Genomic DNA, 17,167 nt, shown 5'->3' with positions numbered 1-17,167 from the left:
CGTCACTGTCACAACAGCGTTTGTTTTCATTCAAAGGCATTATGGCTTTTCCTATAATACCTGATGGGCTGGTCTCTAGTCAAAATGCCCGGGACGATTTTTTGTCCCAGTCCAGCCCTGGTCATGGATCTCTGTTGTGTAATCCTGGACCGTGGTACTGACCAATCCCTGGCCTCCTTCCTTCCTTCCTTGGCCTTCCTCTTTGAGATGTAAAATGGTGTAATGACCCCATATCATGTGCTTCAGCTTCTGCTTGAAGTGTTACCTCAGTTGACATCTCCATCAGTGATTGATAAATTCCCTCAAGAATTGTGCATAATCTTCTCCCAGAAACATTTTGTTGAACATTATTCATTAGCATTAGAAATGTTGCTAAATAAAAATATGATGTTCAAGGTAAAGACTCCAAATTATTTGTACCATATGCAGTTTGAACAGTTGTCAAACTCTACAAAGTACTGAAATAGTTCAGCTGATGCCATTTTGTAGAGGCAGAGAATTCAGAAAAACCTAACCCCCAAACATGAAGTTCATTCATTCTATATTATCAGGTTTCATTCTAGATTCAGATTTTAATTGTAATATATATATATAATATTTTAGCAGCATTATTTCAGCATCATTTCAGTATGACTCAATGGTGCCCTCGAGTGGCCTGAATCAGAGAGCTGCTTTTCTACACAGACAGAAATATACTAAATTACTTTTACTGTCATTTAGTAAATGAAATTTCATTGCAGTTTGCTCAACACAGGATGAAAATATTAATAACTGTTTTAAGCATAATAAAACATACAGAAATCTATAGCAGCAAAAATGCTATTCAATTCAAAATTTATTTGTATAACACATTTAAAAACAACAGAGTTGACCAAAGTACTTCACAATTGGTTAAAAACAAGAGAAAACAATGGAAATATAGATAAATTAGAAACTAATAGAGATAAATAAGAAGACAGTGAATTAACAATAAAAACATAAAACAGGCCTGATAGTACTCATACTGAACTCGAATTAAAAGCCAAAGTAAAAAAGTGAGTTTTAACACGCGATTTAAAAGACTGAATAGACTCTGAAGTACGAATCTCCTCTGGCAGATTATTCCAGAGTCTGGGTGCTGCTACTGCGAAGGCCTGATCTCCCCTATGCTTCAATCGAGACCTTAGTTGTGCTAAGAGCATCTGGCTAGAAGATCTCTGTGCTCTTTTGGGGTCATACATGTTGAGGAGTTCGTTTAAATAACAGGCGCCATATTATTTAAAACTTTAAAAGTAAGTAAAAGAATCTTAAAATCAATACGATATTTTACAGGGAGCCAGTGTAAATTTGCTAAAACTGGAGTGATGTGTTCATACATTCTAACACCTGTTAAAAGACGTGCAGCAGCATTTTGGACTAACTGCAAGCGATGGAGAGATGAGTGTTGGAGGCCCAAATAGAGAGAATTGCCGTAGTCCAGTCTAGAGGTGATGAAGGCATGAATAAGCGTTTCTAGATCTCTTAGAGGAAGATAAGTGCTATGAAGTGCAATGGTTAAACGAGACCTGTGGAATTAGCATACAGAAACCTGGTATCCAGTACAAGTGGAATATTTTATTTAAAGTCAGAAAGCCTATCCAGCCAGAATATATGAAAGCTGAAAAGTGTCTTGACTGAAAGTGCTCTGTGGTCCATGACTTTCTGCTTCAAAGAACAGAAAGAAAAACATTACATTCTGCAGTCGTCCCAAATCCTGAAACACACTGTTTATAATTGGACTTCCAAAGTGGGAGCTTGTTCATTATAAGTCTCAGATCTGCATTGCATTCCTTTGAACCCATGGTCTCCATTATCCGCCCAACAACCTCCCTGCTTTTGTCTTTGACTATATCAAAATAATTGCATTCTTTAATCTGTGGAAAATTCACCTCAGCAGCAATTCTGGGTTTGTCTTATAGAACAGTTGGTCAAGGTGACACAACTCTTCTTGTGGGTCTTTTGGTTGCTCAGAAGCACACAGATAATGATACTCAAAGACAACTCTGGGTAAACTACTTGCTTTGTTGAAACACTGAAAGTTGTTTTGTACAATTACTCCACCATCTCATTCTAAAGAAGTTGTTATGACCCAGGAACATCTGGGTCATATATGTGTGTGTGATTCCTCTCTCTCCTCTATCTCAGGTGGGACATGGGTGTGTCTTGATCAGTGTTGGGGAGTAAAGGAATACATGTACCAGCGTATTTAAAATACAAAATATGAGTATTCCATTGTAAATAACTGTAAATAGCTTTGTGAAATAGGTCATTTGTAACCCTTTCAATGTATATATTTATTGTCTACTGCAGCAGTCTTGTAGGAGTGAGAAGCTTTTTCTGTTGAACTCACTTTTCTCCTGTTTTTCAAAGTAGAAAAACATTAGAAAAGCAAATTGTTTTTTGGTTGACTTTTGTTTGATAGGGAAGCTTAGGGACCTTTAGAGATAAATAATTGACTAAATAGCATTTCAAAAGAGAGAGATTGCTACAGTTTTGGCTCTTTCTTGGGTGGTGTTGGAGAGGGGGGCCACGTTTCTTGGAATGTTCAATTTACCTAAGAACATAACACAAGTATACGAGTATTGTGTGATGCCTGTAAGAACTGGTGCAATAATAAATAATGTAAAGTCTAGAATCTAATTACATTTTGGTAATTTTATACGTTACGATTTCCATTTCATATGAATTGGCTTTGACCTCAATGTAATTAATTTGTGTGTGTTTACTGTTACTTACAAATCTCTGTTATTTGTGCATTAAGAAAGAACAGAATTGTGTGATATACAAATAAAATCACTTTTAAAATGAGTGGCTCTCAGTCAGCCTTTAATAAAGAGCTCAGTATGACTTTGATGTAGTAGAGTAGAAGCTCTTCGATAAATGTAAAATACAAAACTGCGACTTCGTGTGGTTTCATTCTGATTAAAAAAACACACAACTAAATAAAAACAGTATTTATTTATTTGGAAATATATAGAATACAAGTGTCTGTAATTCACAGAAAACAAAGGATAAAAGACAGGAATACAACAAATAAAATATTCAATGCCCTCACCTTGTATAAAATTATGCAATGGAAGTTGCGGAAAATGAATAGCACCCATAGCTGCCACTGAATATGTTCTTTTGTGTCTTGATGGAAATCAGGAGTGTACAGTATGGACTGTATATTTATGGAATTCTGATTTCTGACAAATGTCATGTTGTCAAAGAGTGTTCTCTTGCACACTGTCCTTTAGTAATTTAGTCGCCTATACTGAGAGACACAAAGAAATTCAGTGGCAGATATTGTAGAAAACTGACAAATCCTGCTCCATTGACATTTACAGCCAGAACCTTTTTCATTATAACTCAAAAAATGTTTTTGTTTTGTTTTGTTTTCAGCCCACCCCTTCCCTTTCTTATTCCCCCATGTTATCATATTGATTAAGTCCATAGGAGGCCTAGTAATGACTAAATGGTGCAGTCTCCTTCAACTCATGGTACCCCTGGTGGTTTGGCTCTGTAAAGAGACGGAGAGGGCAGTTAGGACTAGGAAGTACCACAACTCTATAACTACCTATCTATCAACGTATCTATTGATGTAAGCATAAGCCAGTGTTTTGAAAAGACTCTTTTAGAAACGTAGGTGCTCTGCTGTGGTTACATACAGGAAGACAAAAACCAGTGCAGTTTAAAACCACACAGAAAAAATATTGTGACTTGGATTCTTTAGTTGCCACTGCTTATCAAACTGCTTCCTTAAAGTCCTGTTGAACATGACCTTCATTTCTATGCAATGAGCACTGTGAAAGCCACCCTACTATATATGTAAAACATTTGTTATTCCCTTTTTAGAACCTGTGTCTGTAGGTCACTTAATGATTTTCTGTACATCCCAAATGACGTAGACAAAAATAGCCACTAGCAGAAGGCGTTTGAGTGTGTAGATAAGTGTTACGGTACCGAGACTCATGTTCTCCTCCACCAGAGGCCTCTTCTCATTGCAGTTCACCACTCTTCCCTGTGCTGCTCCCAGAATAGTCATGATGTCCACTAAGTTGAGTTTCCCTTCCTCCCTGGCCTCCCCAACTTCCTCAGCAAGCTCCTTTGCTGCCTCTTCACGCTCCTCTATTTCCTCTTGGGTCAGCATTGCATGTAAACCTTGTTGTCCTGTGGTGTTTCCCACCTGTGGGGGTGCCAGAGAACACAAAGCCCTCACCTGCCCATAGGACTTCAAGTGAGCTATATTGGCACGTAAGAAGAGCAAGAGGACATTGAGGTCGTTCAGTGGGCAACCTAGCCGTCGTCTGTTGATGAGGTCCAGCGCTGGGAGTACCTCATAGATAGAAATGAAGGTGGTATCCCAAACAAAGAGTCGAAGGAGGCTGAAGAGGACGATAGGTGCCAATAGGATATAGATGGCACCATTAGCAACACTTATCACCTGAAAGACTAACTGGCCAATCATTTTACACTGAACCAATTCAGGGATCCAGTTCTGATCTCGCAGCATCCCTGTGCGTACAAAGCAGCTAAACTCATCCTGCAGGAAGGCAGACAGATGGAAGTAGGCCAGGTACAGGCAGGCAGCAGTCATGAAGATCAGGAGGAGGAAGCCCCGCAAGAAAAGCATGCTAACAAGAAAGTACGAGTTTTGTTTGCACTGCATGTGTCTCTCCAGAAGGGGGTACTCAAAGTACCGCTTCTTTTTGGCCCTGCAATGACACAAGAACAAACTCAGCATTATAACCATAGTCGTACTGCTACAAATACACACAGCTGGGAGCCACCCAACACAACCACAATGTTCTACTTTTGGCTCCTAAGAGTTCCTGACCACAATACCAACAGTACTGAGACTGTTGGTAGCTAAGCGCTTTGCTTAAGGGTATAACAAGGGTAGTTGCTGTGGGAGAGGAAGCGATTGCTCTTAGCTTTCCTAGTTTATCAAGAGACAGAATAGCATCACTTTTGTATCCTCTGAATGATAGATACTTTTTACTGCTGCTGCAATGACCTAGTTTTATCACATGAGTCCTTGGAGATTTATACAACTAGACATGTGAGTGAATCAATATTCATACGCTGAAGCTACTCAAAGCGTATGAACACTTGTGTTTACAAACTAACAATCATAAGTCCCTTACCGCTGCAACTCAGCCTGAAACGTCAGCGGGTTCTTAGTGTTCTGGCGCATATCCAGAATGTTTTGGGCCATTCGGACTGAGCGGTTGTAGGACTTGTCTAGTTCATCAATTATGAATAGCAGGTCTGATCCCAGTGTGGGCATGACAAGCTGGCGCCAGAGTAGAGCTGGGAGGTACATCAGCACGGCCATGGCCAGAAGAGAGTAAGGGAACATCTGGACAGACAATGACAACAGAAATTAGGAATAAATGGAGAAGAAACACCCAATCGTATAGATGAAACAAAAAAACAGCCAGTCTCACTACTGATCTTTTATTAATAAGTCAGTATTACAAATGAAGAAGCATGAATGATTTGTAAAGGGTTTTTAGAAAAAACTAAACTAAATCAATCCTTAACTCAGAAATGTGGTACACTGACATTTTTGACTGAAATTTTGCAGGGGTTTCAGCAGTTTATCATCCACTCTAGGCAGGAATAACATTCAAGAGTGCTTGATCAGAATCTTTGAACTCACTTTGTGTACCCAGAGGGAGCGCTCCTCGAAGTTCCCATCACTGTCAAACTCATGATGCATGAGAGAGTCCCAGCAGTATGTGTCTATATAGCTGGCCTGCTTCACAGTGAAGTTACTGGGAGGAAAACAGCTGATCTGAGGCCCTGCAGAATATACAAATATTGATCAATAACCTGATGTGAAAATGTGGAAAATTACTTCATGCAACATCAGTTGATTCTGTTTTGTCAATATGCCTGTAAGCCACTGCACAGTAGCAATCTCTGTCTCACACACACACACACACACACACACACACACACACACACACACACACACACACACACACACACACACACAGAGTTTTCCATCCTAAAAGTCCAATGCTAGACACATGCTGTACATCTGAGGTGCTGCATGCCCTTTCCCTTTCACTGGAATAGATCTCTGTAGAAATCATATGTTTCCAAGTGGCAACATGGCATTTAAAAGAAAAAGAAAAACTCTGGGTGACTGTGTTCCAAATTTATTCTCACCCACCTTATATTTAGTTCACCTTTATATTACCACATATTGTCCACCCACACCCATCTGTCATTTCTCAAGGGTGCTCCACCCTTAAACAGAGAGCTAGAGTTAGAAGACATCAAAGTGTGCCCCACCTACTTGCAGCTTTGCAAGAGAAACAGTCTGTTTTATCCTTGCACCCTCCACATTTGGCCAGCTCAATATAAGTACAAATATGCTGCCACTACTCTACTGCCAGGATATAATTTCTCTCACCACTCCACCTCACGATATAGTGCATGGCCCACTTATCTCATGGGTGTGCATATTTTTGTAATTATTCAGTCCTAGTTAAGTGCTAAAATTAAGAACCCAAGCAGACATGGGGAGAACATGCTCCACACAGCCACATGGTGGATTAGAACCCAGGAGTTTTTCAATTCAGTTCAATACAGTGTTATTTATACAGCGCCAAATCACAACAGCAGTCACCTCAAGATACTTTATATTGTAAGGCAGACCCTACAATAATGCATACAGAGAAAAACCCAACAATCATTCAACCAGGTATGAGCAAGCACTTTGGCGACAGTGGGAAAGACAAACTCCCTTTTAACAGGAATAAACCTCCGGCAGAACCAAGCTCAGGGTGAAGCAGCCATCTGCCACGACCGGTTGGGGAGAGAGAAGGAAGACTGGATAAAAGACATGCTGTGAAAGCATTATTATAATTATTATTATTATGTACTAACCATGCCAATTATGGTTTCATGCAGCTTGTTACATATTGCTAAATAATTCCTAAATAAAAAATATATAAACAAAAACAACAGAGCATGCCTTCTCATGAAGTCTTGTAACAATATTTTCCCCTTCAGTTCCCTACCTGTGCAAGCCATTTGACAAAGTGAGGGAGTTGAAAAAAGTTCTGTCCCTGCTTCTATCACCTCCTTTCAATCCTCACTTAATATTGGGAGATCGCCTCCACATTTGTGCTTTAAACAAGGCTTCTTGGCTAAGAGCACAGGTGCAAGTAAACCAGGCTCCAGACAACAGTACACTCAGGCACTGTTGTGAAACTGACAAGCCAGCAGATAAGCAGCCAAGATGCAGCAGATGAGCTGTGAATCTCAGGACCATGTCATGTCCTACACACACACTCCCCATCCCCTCCTCTGGTTAATCAACACATCCTCTCATTTGACTTAAATAGAGGGGAGCTGCTAGAGAAAAACTTTGGCTGGTAATTACAGCTTGCCACCGTTAGTGAACACTCCTCTCAATCATCCCCTGTTTCAATTAGTATCAGGCACATCAGGCTGATTGCACACCGGCTCTGTAGAGAAGACGTTTAGTTCAAGGTCAAGGCAGTCAGTCTCTGCAGCAATACACTTGTGAACCTGCCAAGTATAGTTATGATTGTCAGCTGTGCTCTTTTTGTTATGAATGGCCGGGGATATAGTATCTGTGTGCTTGTTCCACTTAAATTATATATCTTTTTTATTTTCCCCTTTGACAGCAGAAGAAATGGCAGCAAAAACAATAAAGTGCTGAATGGAGTTTTAAACCCTTTGTTATTTCTTGTTTTCAGTAATTTCATGATGTCTTGTCAATGTTGCATAACATGTACTGTTGAGGCTTTGAGGGGGTCTTAATGGAGTCAGCCGTTACAATCCTCCTTTTATGACAGATGTTTAAATCTTTCCTCTTCCATGACTGAGTAATTAATATCTTTGTTTTACAGTTCTTTATATTAAATTTCCTTGTATATTTATTGTAAGAGGGAATGTGGGATAAAACTGTGTTTTATCAAACCTGCAAATCTGTAGAGATTAAAAAAGTTAAGAACCGTATTAAGGGGGGGGGGGGGGTAGTTTGAAGAGCAGCAGAAATATTAGTAATATTAGAAATATTAGGTCTATTTCGCTAAGTATGAGACTCATCCTTATCATGAATTCAGCTAAATGCAAATGATTAAAAAGACATTTAGGAACAAAAAGTACAAGATTAGTGTACAAGGAAGACTATTAACATTGCTAAAACAAGGACCACAAAATCCAATAAGAGCATGGAGAAAAAAAGACCTATAATATTCATGAGGGTATAATTAAGGGCAAAAGCAAATGGAATACAAAACAAATGTCCTGACATAGTATTAAAAAAAACAGTTGCTCACCCAGGGAGATTTCACGGGCAAATGCCATGCACACCAGCATCAGCGGAAGGCCCACAGACACAAACTTGATGACCTTGTCAAGAGGAAGCTCCAGTTCCAGGTGGCTGATACGGTGTATCCCAGAGTCATCCCGCAGCAGGGCATCAGATAGCATGGCCTTGGCCGCTGCCTGGGCGATTGACATTTTGAACACCTAAGCAAGAAAAAAAGAGGACTTTTTTTTTGTTTGGATGTTTGTTCTTTACCTCATATATGACTGCTTTCCTTAATCTTATGTTCACTGCTGTTCTTCACTACATGTGACAAAATACAGCAATAATTTTGATAAATCTTTAGTAATAAAAGAAATCCTCTAGAGTAACAAATCAGAAATGGAATTAACATTAAACAAAGTATATTATCCAAAGACATCTGATGAAAGCTGTTACCACCTTACCTCAAGTCTTTCTGCTTTCTCTGCTGATGTTATTTGAAAATGTGGTTGCAGAGACTAGAATTTCCATAAAAATCTGCACAGTGCTGGAAAGCAGCTTAAATAGTCAGGGAGGGTCTCAGCCTGGACCAGCCCAAGATCCAACCTCTCATTTACTGAGTCTAACTGTAATTACAGAGAGGACATCTGGAAGCATGTATTCTCCCAAATGGCACTGACTAAAGCAGACCTCCAGTTCTCAACAGCAGGTCTTACAGCCGGTGTGTGTGTGTGTGTGTGTGTGTGTGTGTGTGTGTGTGTGTGTGTGTGTGTGTGTGTGTGTGTGTGTGTGTGTGTGTGTGTATTTCTACACTGGCTGTAGACCACTTCAAACAAGTGAACCATCACCAGTGGCTTTTTCAGCCTCTATCATTCAGATTCTATTTTTTACTGCACTTCAGCCCAAGAGCTACTGCTAAGATACTGTTGCAAATAACACACCAGATGGCTTGTTTCTGTCCCTGGCAGGCTGTACATGCTGTACATTGTGCAAAACTTCTATTTGACTCCATGGAAGTGACAAGAACACTGTGACAGGGTTTTGTACTCTAAATGTAAGAAAGCTTTTATTTTACTTTATTTTTGCTTTTGCTTTTATTTTACTATAGATGATTTGCTCAAGTGGTTCTCAATTCTGACACAAAATTCCCACAACCACACACAAAGCAGCTTTGGTCACATGTTTGAATTCCTTAAGCATGTGCTAAGATTTAAATGTTTGTTCTTTCATGCAAGCCCACTGCTAGAATTCAGCAATGAAGGTTGGTATGGGTTAAAACTCTATTATAACTGAAAATCTTTTTTTATTATTTCATACTTTATTTAAACTAAGTTCTTCAATAATTCAATTTTCAGTTCAATTCAATTTTATTCATATACATCACAACAATAGTCACCTCAATGTGATATGATCAAGCACTTTGGCAACAGTGGGAAGCAAAAATTCCCTTTTAATAGGAAGAAACCTCTGGCAGAACCAGGCTCAGGGAGAAGCAGCCATCTGCTGTGACCAGTGATGACGGTGATGAAGGGAGAAAGACAATAAACATACTATGGAAGACAGCCAGAAATTAATGCTAACATGTGGTGAGTGAAAAGAGTTCAGAAGAGGAGAAACGTTTAGTGCATCATGGGAAGCCCCCAGCAGCCTAACTCTATTGCAGCTAACTAAGGGTGGCTTCAGGGTCACCTAACTATAGGTTCTGTCAAAAAGGACAAATCCAAATCCAAGCTGGGACCTAGTTCCACTGAAGAGGGGGCTGAAAGCTGAAGGCTCTGCCTTCCATTCTACTTTTAAATATCCTAGGGACCACAACTAAGCCTACAGTCTGAGTGCTCTACTGGGGTGATACAGTGCTGTAGGGGCTTTAAGATAAGATGGGGCCTGAGGAGAAGGATTTTATATTTGATTCTGAATTTAATGGGGAGGCACTGAAGAGAAGCTAGTAGTAGTTGTTGTTGTTTTTGTCAGTAGCCTACAAATAATAAATACATGAACTAGTTTTTCAGACAAGGTAATTGTAATTTTAGAGGTATTGTGCAAATAGGATAAAGCAGCCCTACATATTTAGTATGCACACTGAATGACATATCCTAATCAGATAACATATTTCTAAGATTTATAAGGAGAAAATTAGAGGTCATCTGAAATTAGTTTTACACCAGATATAACAGGACGCACATCTTCCAAGAAGTTCAGCTTCATGTCTTGACATTTTCACAGAATATTGTCCCAAAATCTTGTGAATAATCAAGATGTTGTTTTTGGTCATCAGTGGTTTTGTCCTTGGAACTCTCCCATGGATGACATTTTTACATGGTTTCTTTTGATTGTTGGATCATGATTCAACAATCATTCAAGTGAGGCCTGCAATTCTTTAGAAGTTGTTCTGGGTTCTTTGGTCAGCTCCTGGTTTTCAGAGTGTTCATGCAGTAATTTTGGTATGCCAGCTACTCGGCAGAAGGTCCACCCTTTCCCTGGCGGGTCGCGGAGTATGGGGGTGCCTACTGGGGTCAGCGGGGGAGCTGGCCCCAGGGAGGGGTCACTTGCCCCTCCCTTCTTTCCCTCTCCATCTCCAGCTGCCTCCCTCTTCCCACTCCACCACAACCACCCACACATGCAGGGCCTTGGAGTAGGGGTGTGTCACCAGGGTGCAGAGGAGGCATCCCCCCCTCTGTCCCCTTCTGGCTGCCTCTGCCTCACTTTTATCCCACAACTTAGACATTCACATTACTCACACTCTCATTACACATACATATAGCATCTTGGGGGTGGGCATGCTACACGGAATCCAAATTACCATCAGGGTGTACACCTCACCCCTGGCGTCGTTGCCCACCCAATTTTAAATACACGTAGACATTGAGGGCTATCAGGAGGGGCTATGCGCTTACCTGCTGCTCTCTGGCAGGTAGCTCCATGCCCTCCTGGGTTTTAAATGCACCTTAGAACACACATGCATCAACACTACATATGAGCGGGCAGAGGGAGGTTTGGAGTCTTCTCACACCCCCGTTCTCTGCGGCCTGCTGGAGCGGTGGGGCTAGGAGGAGTTGGCTGTCCGACTGGGGTCTGGAATGTAGGGCCTCCCTGCTGCTGCGGAGTCAGGGCGGTCTGCTTCTCCCCACCGCAGGGAAAAGGGTCACACCACCTGGGTCTGGGTGCAGTTCCCCCCTCCAGGGGCAAGGGTACCTAGACCCGGTTCGTAGAGTACGCTTGGGGAGTGTGATCGTGTGTACAGCGTCTCTTTATGTCGGTCTCCACGTTGGTTGAGTGTGGAGTAAGTGCATATGAGAGCATGAGGGTGGGAATGGATGTTTGTGTCTGTGTGTGCCTGTATGTCTGTGTCTATATGTCAGGTTGGGTATCAGACGCCACCTCTCTGGGGACATATCAGGCCCTCCAAGGTTTGGAGGCCTATCTCCCCCCACCACCACTTCCCCTGCCAGTGGCGGACTCCCTCAGACATCGGTGCGTTGGTGGTTCTTTGTGTCTGCGGATGGGCGTCCAGGTACACACCGGCTCACTCCTTGGCGGCCGCTTATCGGGCCCTGGAGCCTGGGGCTTGCTCGGGCCACTCCGGAGGTGGGGTGCCCCCGGCCTCTCGGCCTGGGGCTCGGTCACTCAGGCACAGCTGGCTGCCGGCGGAGCTCACAGGCACGTCACTGGAACCCCCCCTGGCTTCTGCTCCGCGGCTGCTGAGTGAGCCCTCATCTGGGACTCTCCTCAGCTCTTTCTGGGACAGTGGCGCGGCTGCCCCTCTGTTGGTCTTCCTTGGTCTCTTGTGTTCTGGGGGCCTCTGGATGTCTGGAGTTTTCCTGGAGTTTTCCTCCATACCTGCTTCATGCCCTGGAGGACGGGGCAGTGGCCCCCCACACCCTCTAGCAGATCATTACATGAAGGAACCTTTTAAAAAAAACAAAAAAACAAGCGCGTCCATGCTCACAGGTGTACACACGGGTGATCACACCCACAAACTACACCCTTTTTGGCTCCTACCTCAAAGCACACTGTGTGCTGTCGATCTTACGTGCTGCACAATAATGTTTAATATTTAGTATTTACTGTCATATTCCCATATATCATTGTGATGTTGTTTATTCTATTACTCTCGTTTTCTTCCGCTTGTTTTCTTTTTTCTTTCTCAACAGGTGATCCAGGTGATCGATATATGCATTTTTTTTTCTCTGCTTATTCTGTTGGTTTTTGTTTTTTGCCCTTCTTCCCTGTCCCTCTTCTCAGCTGTTTTTCTTTCCCTCTTTCTTTCTCCCCTTCTTTCCCCCAGTCAAGTCTGTCCTGTATTCAGCAAATGAAAATAAAATAAACAATAAAAGGTGAATCAAATGGACCATTACGGCAAGGCTGGGATGGTCAGTTTGGTAAAGTAAATCCGTTGGGCATCTTTCCTCGCCTTTAGACAATAATTCTGATGCAAAAGAGCCAAACGGGACAGGCAAAAAAAAAAAAAAAGAAAAAAAAAAGAAGGTCCAGCACTATTCCAAGTTTTTTGTTTTTTGTTTCATTTGTGGATAATTGTATTCATTACATTTTGCTGGAACCCCAAAACTTTAAAACCGGCTTTGTAACCCTTTCAAGCCTGATTGGATTTACTAGCTTTGTTTCTTATCTGGTTTTGAGTTTCTTTAGATCACGGTACAATGTGTTCCTCTTTGAGATCTCTTAGCCTGTTTCACTTTATCAGATAGATTCTATGTAGCTGTTGATGATCTAAAACATTTAAGTGTGAAAGATATCAAAGAAAGCTAAGAAATTAAGAAGGTGGCAAATACTTTTTCATAACACTGTAACTGAGACTCATAAGCAAATAAGTGATGTTGATATGAAGTTAATTTACACGTTTCACAAGTTGTAAAAAATGTCTCCAAATTATCCATATGTGTCACTTTAAAATATTGGACATTTAACTGGTGTTGTCCCAAAAGGCATAAAACATACCCCCTCTGTGAATCGCTACCTTATCTGGAGGGCTTTGTGTGTTCCAGGGATCCAAAGTGTTATATTGTTAGGGGGTTTCCCATGGCAAATTGGTCCTGGGTGAGGGAGCAGACAAAAAGCAAATCAGAAGACGCCTATGAGTAAAAAGTCTAGGGAACAGTTCATCCTACCTGAATAGAGTTACTAGGGCTCTGCCCTGGAGCTGGGCCTTGGAAGGGTGCCCAAGGGCGAGTGCCTGGGTCCCTTTAGGCAATGGGGCCCAGGCTGGCGCAAGAAGAAGGGACATGGGCCCATGCTCCTGTAATCCTGTAGGGGTCGAGTACAGTGTGTGCCAGGCGGCAGCCAAGGGGGAAGACCGTGGCAGGCTGATCCTGGCTACTGAGGGTAGCGACTGGGATGTGGAATAATTCTGGGACCAGTCTCCTAGAGACTCCTGCATGTACATTCAGGAATGGTTCTGGTGGCTGTATGTTCTGGATACTCGGTGAAGAAAGGGGCTGAGTTGGATCAGGTGGTGGAGAAGGATGCTGGACAGACCTAGCTCACCAAAATGTATATTGAGGGTGCACTGGGAATGTCTGGTAGAGGCCTTGGTCTGTGAGATCTTCAACTCCCACCTTTAGCAGAGCTAAGACTGCATTTCATGGGAGAATGGGGACATTGAGTATGAATGGACCATTTTTACTCTGAGTCGTGGTCAAAAGTTGGTTGGTACCAACAGGCCAAGCGGAAAGTGGCTTGAGCAGTGGCTGACGCAAAAACTTGGGTGTGGGAGGAGTTTAAAGAGTCTATGGAAAAAGACTGTAGGACTGTGTCGATGAGTTTCTGGCAAACCCTCAGGTGACTCAGGAGGGGAAAGCGGTGTTTTACCTGCACAATGTATGGTACAGGTGGACCGTTGCTTACTTCAACTGAGGATATTGTCAGGGAGTGGAAGGAATACTTTGAAGACCTCGATCCCACTGGCACATCTTCTGTAGGGAAAGCAAAGTCTGGGGACAAAGGGGACAACACATCCATCACCGGCGATGAGGTCACTGAAGAAGTTAAATAACTCTTTGGTGTATGAGGTTTGCCCTGAGTTCCTAAAGGTGCTGGATGCTATAGCCTGTCAAGGTTGACACGCCTCTATAATGTTGCGTCGAGATCAAGGGCGGTATCTTATGGTTGGTCGTTCCCCTCTTCGCGAAGGGGGGCCAGAGGCGTGTGCTTCAACTACAAGGGGATCACACTCCTTAGTCTCCCTGCCCGTTATTTGAACCTCAGATACAGGAGGGTAGGTGCAAAACACTGCATCAGCTCTTTACCCTCTTGAGGGTACTTGAGCATGAATGGGAGTTTGCCCAACTAGTCAACATGTGTTTTGTGGACTTGGGGTAGGCATTCGACCATGTCGGTTGGAGAATTCTGTGAGAGATGCTTCGGGAGTATGGTGGTTGGTACCGACAGGTGTCTGTCAGGGCGGTTGCTCCGAGCCATTGGATCCTTATACAACTGTTGCAAGAGCTTGGTACACATAGGAAGTAATTAGCCACACTTGTTCCCGGTGGGTGTTGGACTCTGCCAGGACTGCCCTTTGTTCATAAAAATTATGAAGAATTGGTGACACAATTTGATGAACTTGGGTGGTCTCAGAATCTCACCTCTACAGAACCACATCATCTGCAAAAAGCACAAATCAGGTGGTGGCCTCCAGCTCACTGGAGTCGTTCACAGCCGAGTGTGAAGCGGTAGAAATGAGATGGCACCTCCAAGTCTGAGGCCATGGTCCTCAGTGGGAAAAGGGTGGAGTGCCCACTCCAGGTTAGGGACAAGTTGCTGCCCTAGGAGTTTGTTGGGGTTTGCAAGTGGGGGGAGAGGGGACCGGGCGATTGTTAGATGGATTGGTGCTGTAGCTGCAGTGATGTGGATGCTGGACCTATCCATTATGGTAAAGAGAGGGCTGAAGGTAAAAGTGAAGCTCTTGACTTACCAGTAAATCTATGCCCTGGTCACCTATGGTCACCAGCTTTAGGTAGTGACAAAAAGAACGAGATTGTGGATACAAGAGGTGGAAATGAGCTTTCCCTGAAGGGTGGATGGGGGAATTCAGCCATCTGGTAGGGGCTATAAGTAGAGCTGCTACTCCTTCCACATTGAAAGGAGCCAGTTAAGGTGGTCTGGCATCTGATATTCCATGCCATGTAAGGGAGGTGGCTAACAAATGCACCATTCTGTAGTCGGTATCTAAGCCATTCTTATTAATGATCTTACTGAAGAGGGAGGCCTATGCAGAACAACAGTGGGGGTAGAGCACTTCCTTGTTCCTTGTCATTTGATGGTGACTTGTGTTATTGGCTTGAAGTCCACCTCTAGTGTTGTTTGCCACAACCCAATTGAAATCCTGATACTCTAAGAGTCCTGTTGATTTTCTATACTTCTAAATTTTCCCGAATCCATGTATGTGCATTGAGTTGTAGTTGAGGCAGTGCACAGGTTGGTCAGTCTGGTCTTACAGTCTCAACCAACTGCTCACTCTACCAGTTGCTGATGTTTTGCTCCTCTTGCATTTCTGCCAATTCTCTTCTGTGTTCTGTATTAGTATTGACCCATGTGCCAGTTCAACTTAGCCACTATGATGGCTGACAGGAGCTTCCATGTTGTGCTGAGACAGGTCCCTTCTGGGGAACCTTAGGGATCAGGACTTTTGGGCTTTTGGTTAGCAAAGGCCCAACACTTAGCAGCTGGTTCATTTATCCATGGAGAAGGAGAATATGTAATTTACTCATTGGAAGGTTAGCGGTTCAATTCCTAGCTGCTCAAGTCTGCGTGCTAAATATCCTTGGGCAAGATACTAATCCACTACAAGAGAGTAGAAAAGTGCTATATAAGTGCTATATAAGAATCAGTCAATTTACCATTACACCCAGATTGGATGATTGATTTGCATATATGGACTGTTACAGGCTTCCACCACATATACATATAGGCAATACTTCTACTGTAGCTATATCCATCCATTCTATGATAAATTCAAATGAATCTATCCATACAAACTATATGGATAGATTCTTACATTCACATTTGATTCCACTTGCTCTCAAATTGGTATTTGCACTGTTCAGAAAAGACCTCTGGCTATTGTACTCATCTAATGTGTTGCGCATGAACTCCATGCAGAATAATTATTGAACAAATGCTATAATGTCTGAAGCACTTTTTTATTAGACCACTTGTGTAAATATGGCTGTGTCTTCCCTCCCACATATTTCCTCTCCCATGCATTTTGACCATTGCTTCCTCAAAAAAAAAAAAAAAAGTCAAGTAGCTAATCATCTCACTACATGTTACCTCTGCTAAGTAGGTCCTATGTGACTGCTATAGTTCACATTTCTTGTGCCATAAAATATGGCTAAAGGTGGAGTAACAAAGGTGAACAATAACAGAGATTTAAGTGATGCAATTAGAGTTTGACCTTCTATGGTGAGGTTGAAAACAATGCAGGAAGGCAATTACATATATAAGCCATGTCAAAAAAAAAAAAAAAAAGCAATACAGTGATTTACTCAAAGAGGCCACAATTCAGGAGATTGTGGGTTTGTTTATGGTAGCTGGCTGAGAAGGTGGGCGAGCATTTGGGTGGGCATTTTCCAGCGAGTTAAATCACAGGCTTGAGATATAACGAGTGGGTGGAAGGCTATACATGATAGGACAGGCAAGTGGGAGAAGTTAACCAATAATTAGACTACTAAATTTGTAATCTAGAAATTATTGTGAGGATGGTGAAGAAATGTTATACTCTCTTTTGTAAAAATGATTTACAGGTTATTGTATCGAAATATTAATGAATCAAACTGCCTCCCTCTATGAAAAGTCAGAGCCCTGCATGTGTTTGCTCAGCTCAAACAAATGCAGAACTTCCACGAGTCAAAA

The 17,167-nt window shown here is 42.3% G+C and overlaps 1 protein-coding gene across 2 annotated transcripts; it reads right to left on the bottom strand.

The window, feature by feature from the left end:
* Nucleotides 1-2,961: 2,961 nt before the first annotated feature.
* Nucleotides 2,962-8,885, bottom strand: panx3 (pannexin 3). 2 transcript variants are annotated; one of them, XM_040012444.1, is made up of 6 exons: nucleotides 8,764-8,885; nucleotides 8,328-8,520; nucleotides 5,666-5,808; nucleotides 5,148-5,362; nucleotides 3,964-4,715; nucleotides 3,391-3,520 (listed from the first exon to the last, which is right to left on the bottom strand). In XM_040012444.1, the coding sequence occupies exons 2-6, from the start codon at nucleotides 8,509-8,511 to the stop codon at nucleotides 3,462-3,464; spliced, it is 1,353 nt and encodes a 450-aa protein (XP_039868378.1). In that variant the 5' UTR covers nucleotides 8,512-8,520; nucleotides 8,764-8,885; the 3' UTR covers nucleotides 3,391-3,461. The 2 variants fall into 2 exon arrangements, with proteins under 2 accessions (XP_039868371.1, XP_039868378.1); XM_040012437.1 differs by having other exon boundaries at nucleotides 2,962-4,715.
* Between the last annotated feature and the right edge of the window lie 8,282 nt (nucleotides 8,886-17,167).

This window comes from Simochromis diagramma, unplaced genomic scaffold (assembly GCF_900408965.1).
Source record: "Simochromis diagramma unplaced genomic scaffold, fSimDia1.1 OVJJ01000123.1, whole genome shotgun sequence".
Taxonomy (NCBI): domain Eukaryota; kingdom Metazoa; phylum Chordata; class Actinopteri; order Cichliformes; family Cichlidae; genus Simochromis; species Simochromis diagramma.
The sequence above is the reverse complement of the archived record's forward strand: the minus strand, read 5'-3'. Positions and strand labels throughout refer to the sequence as shown.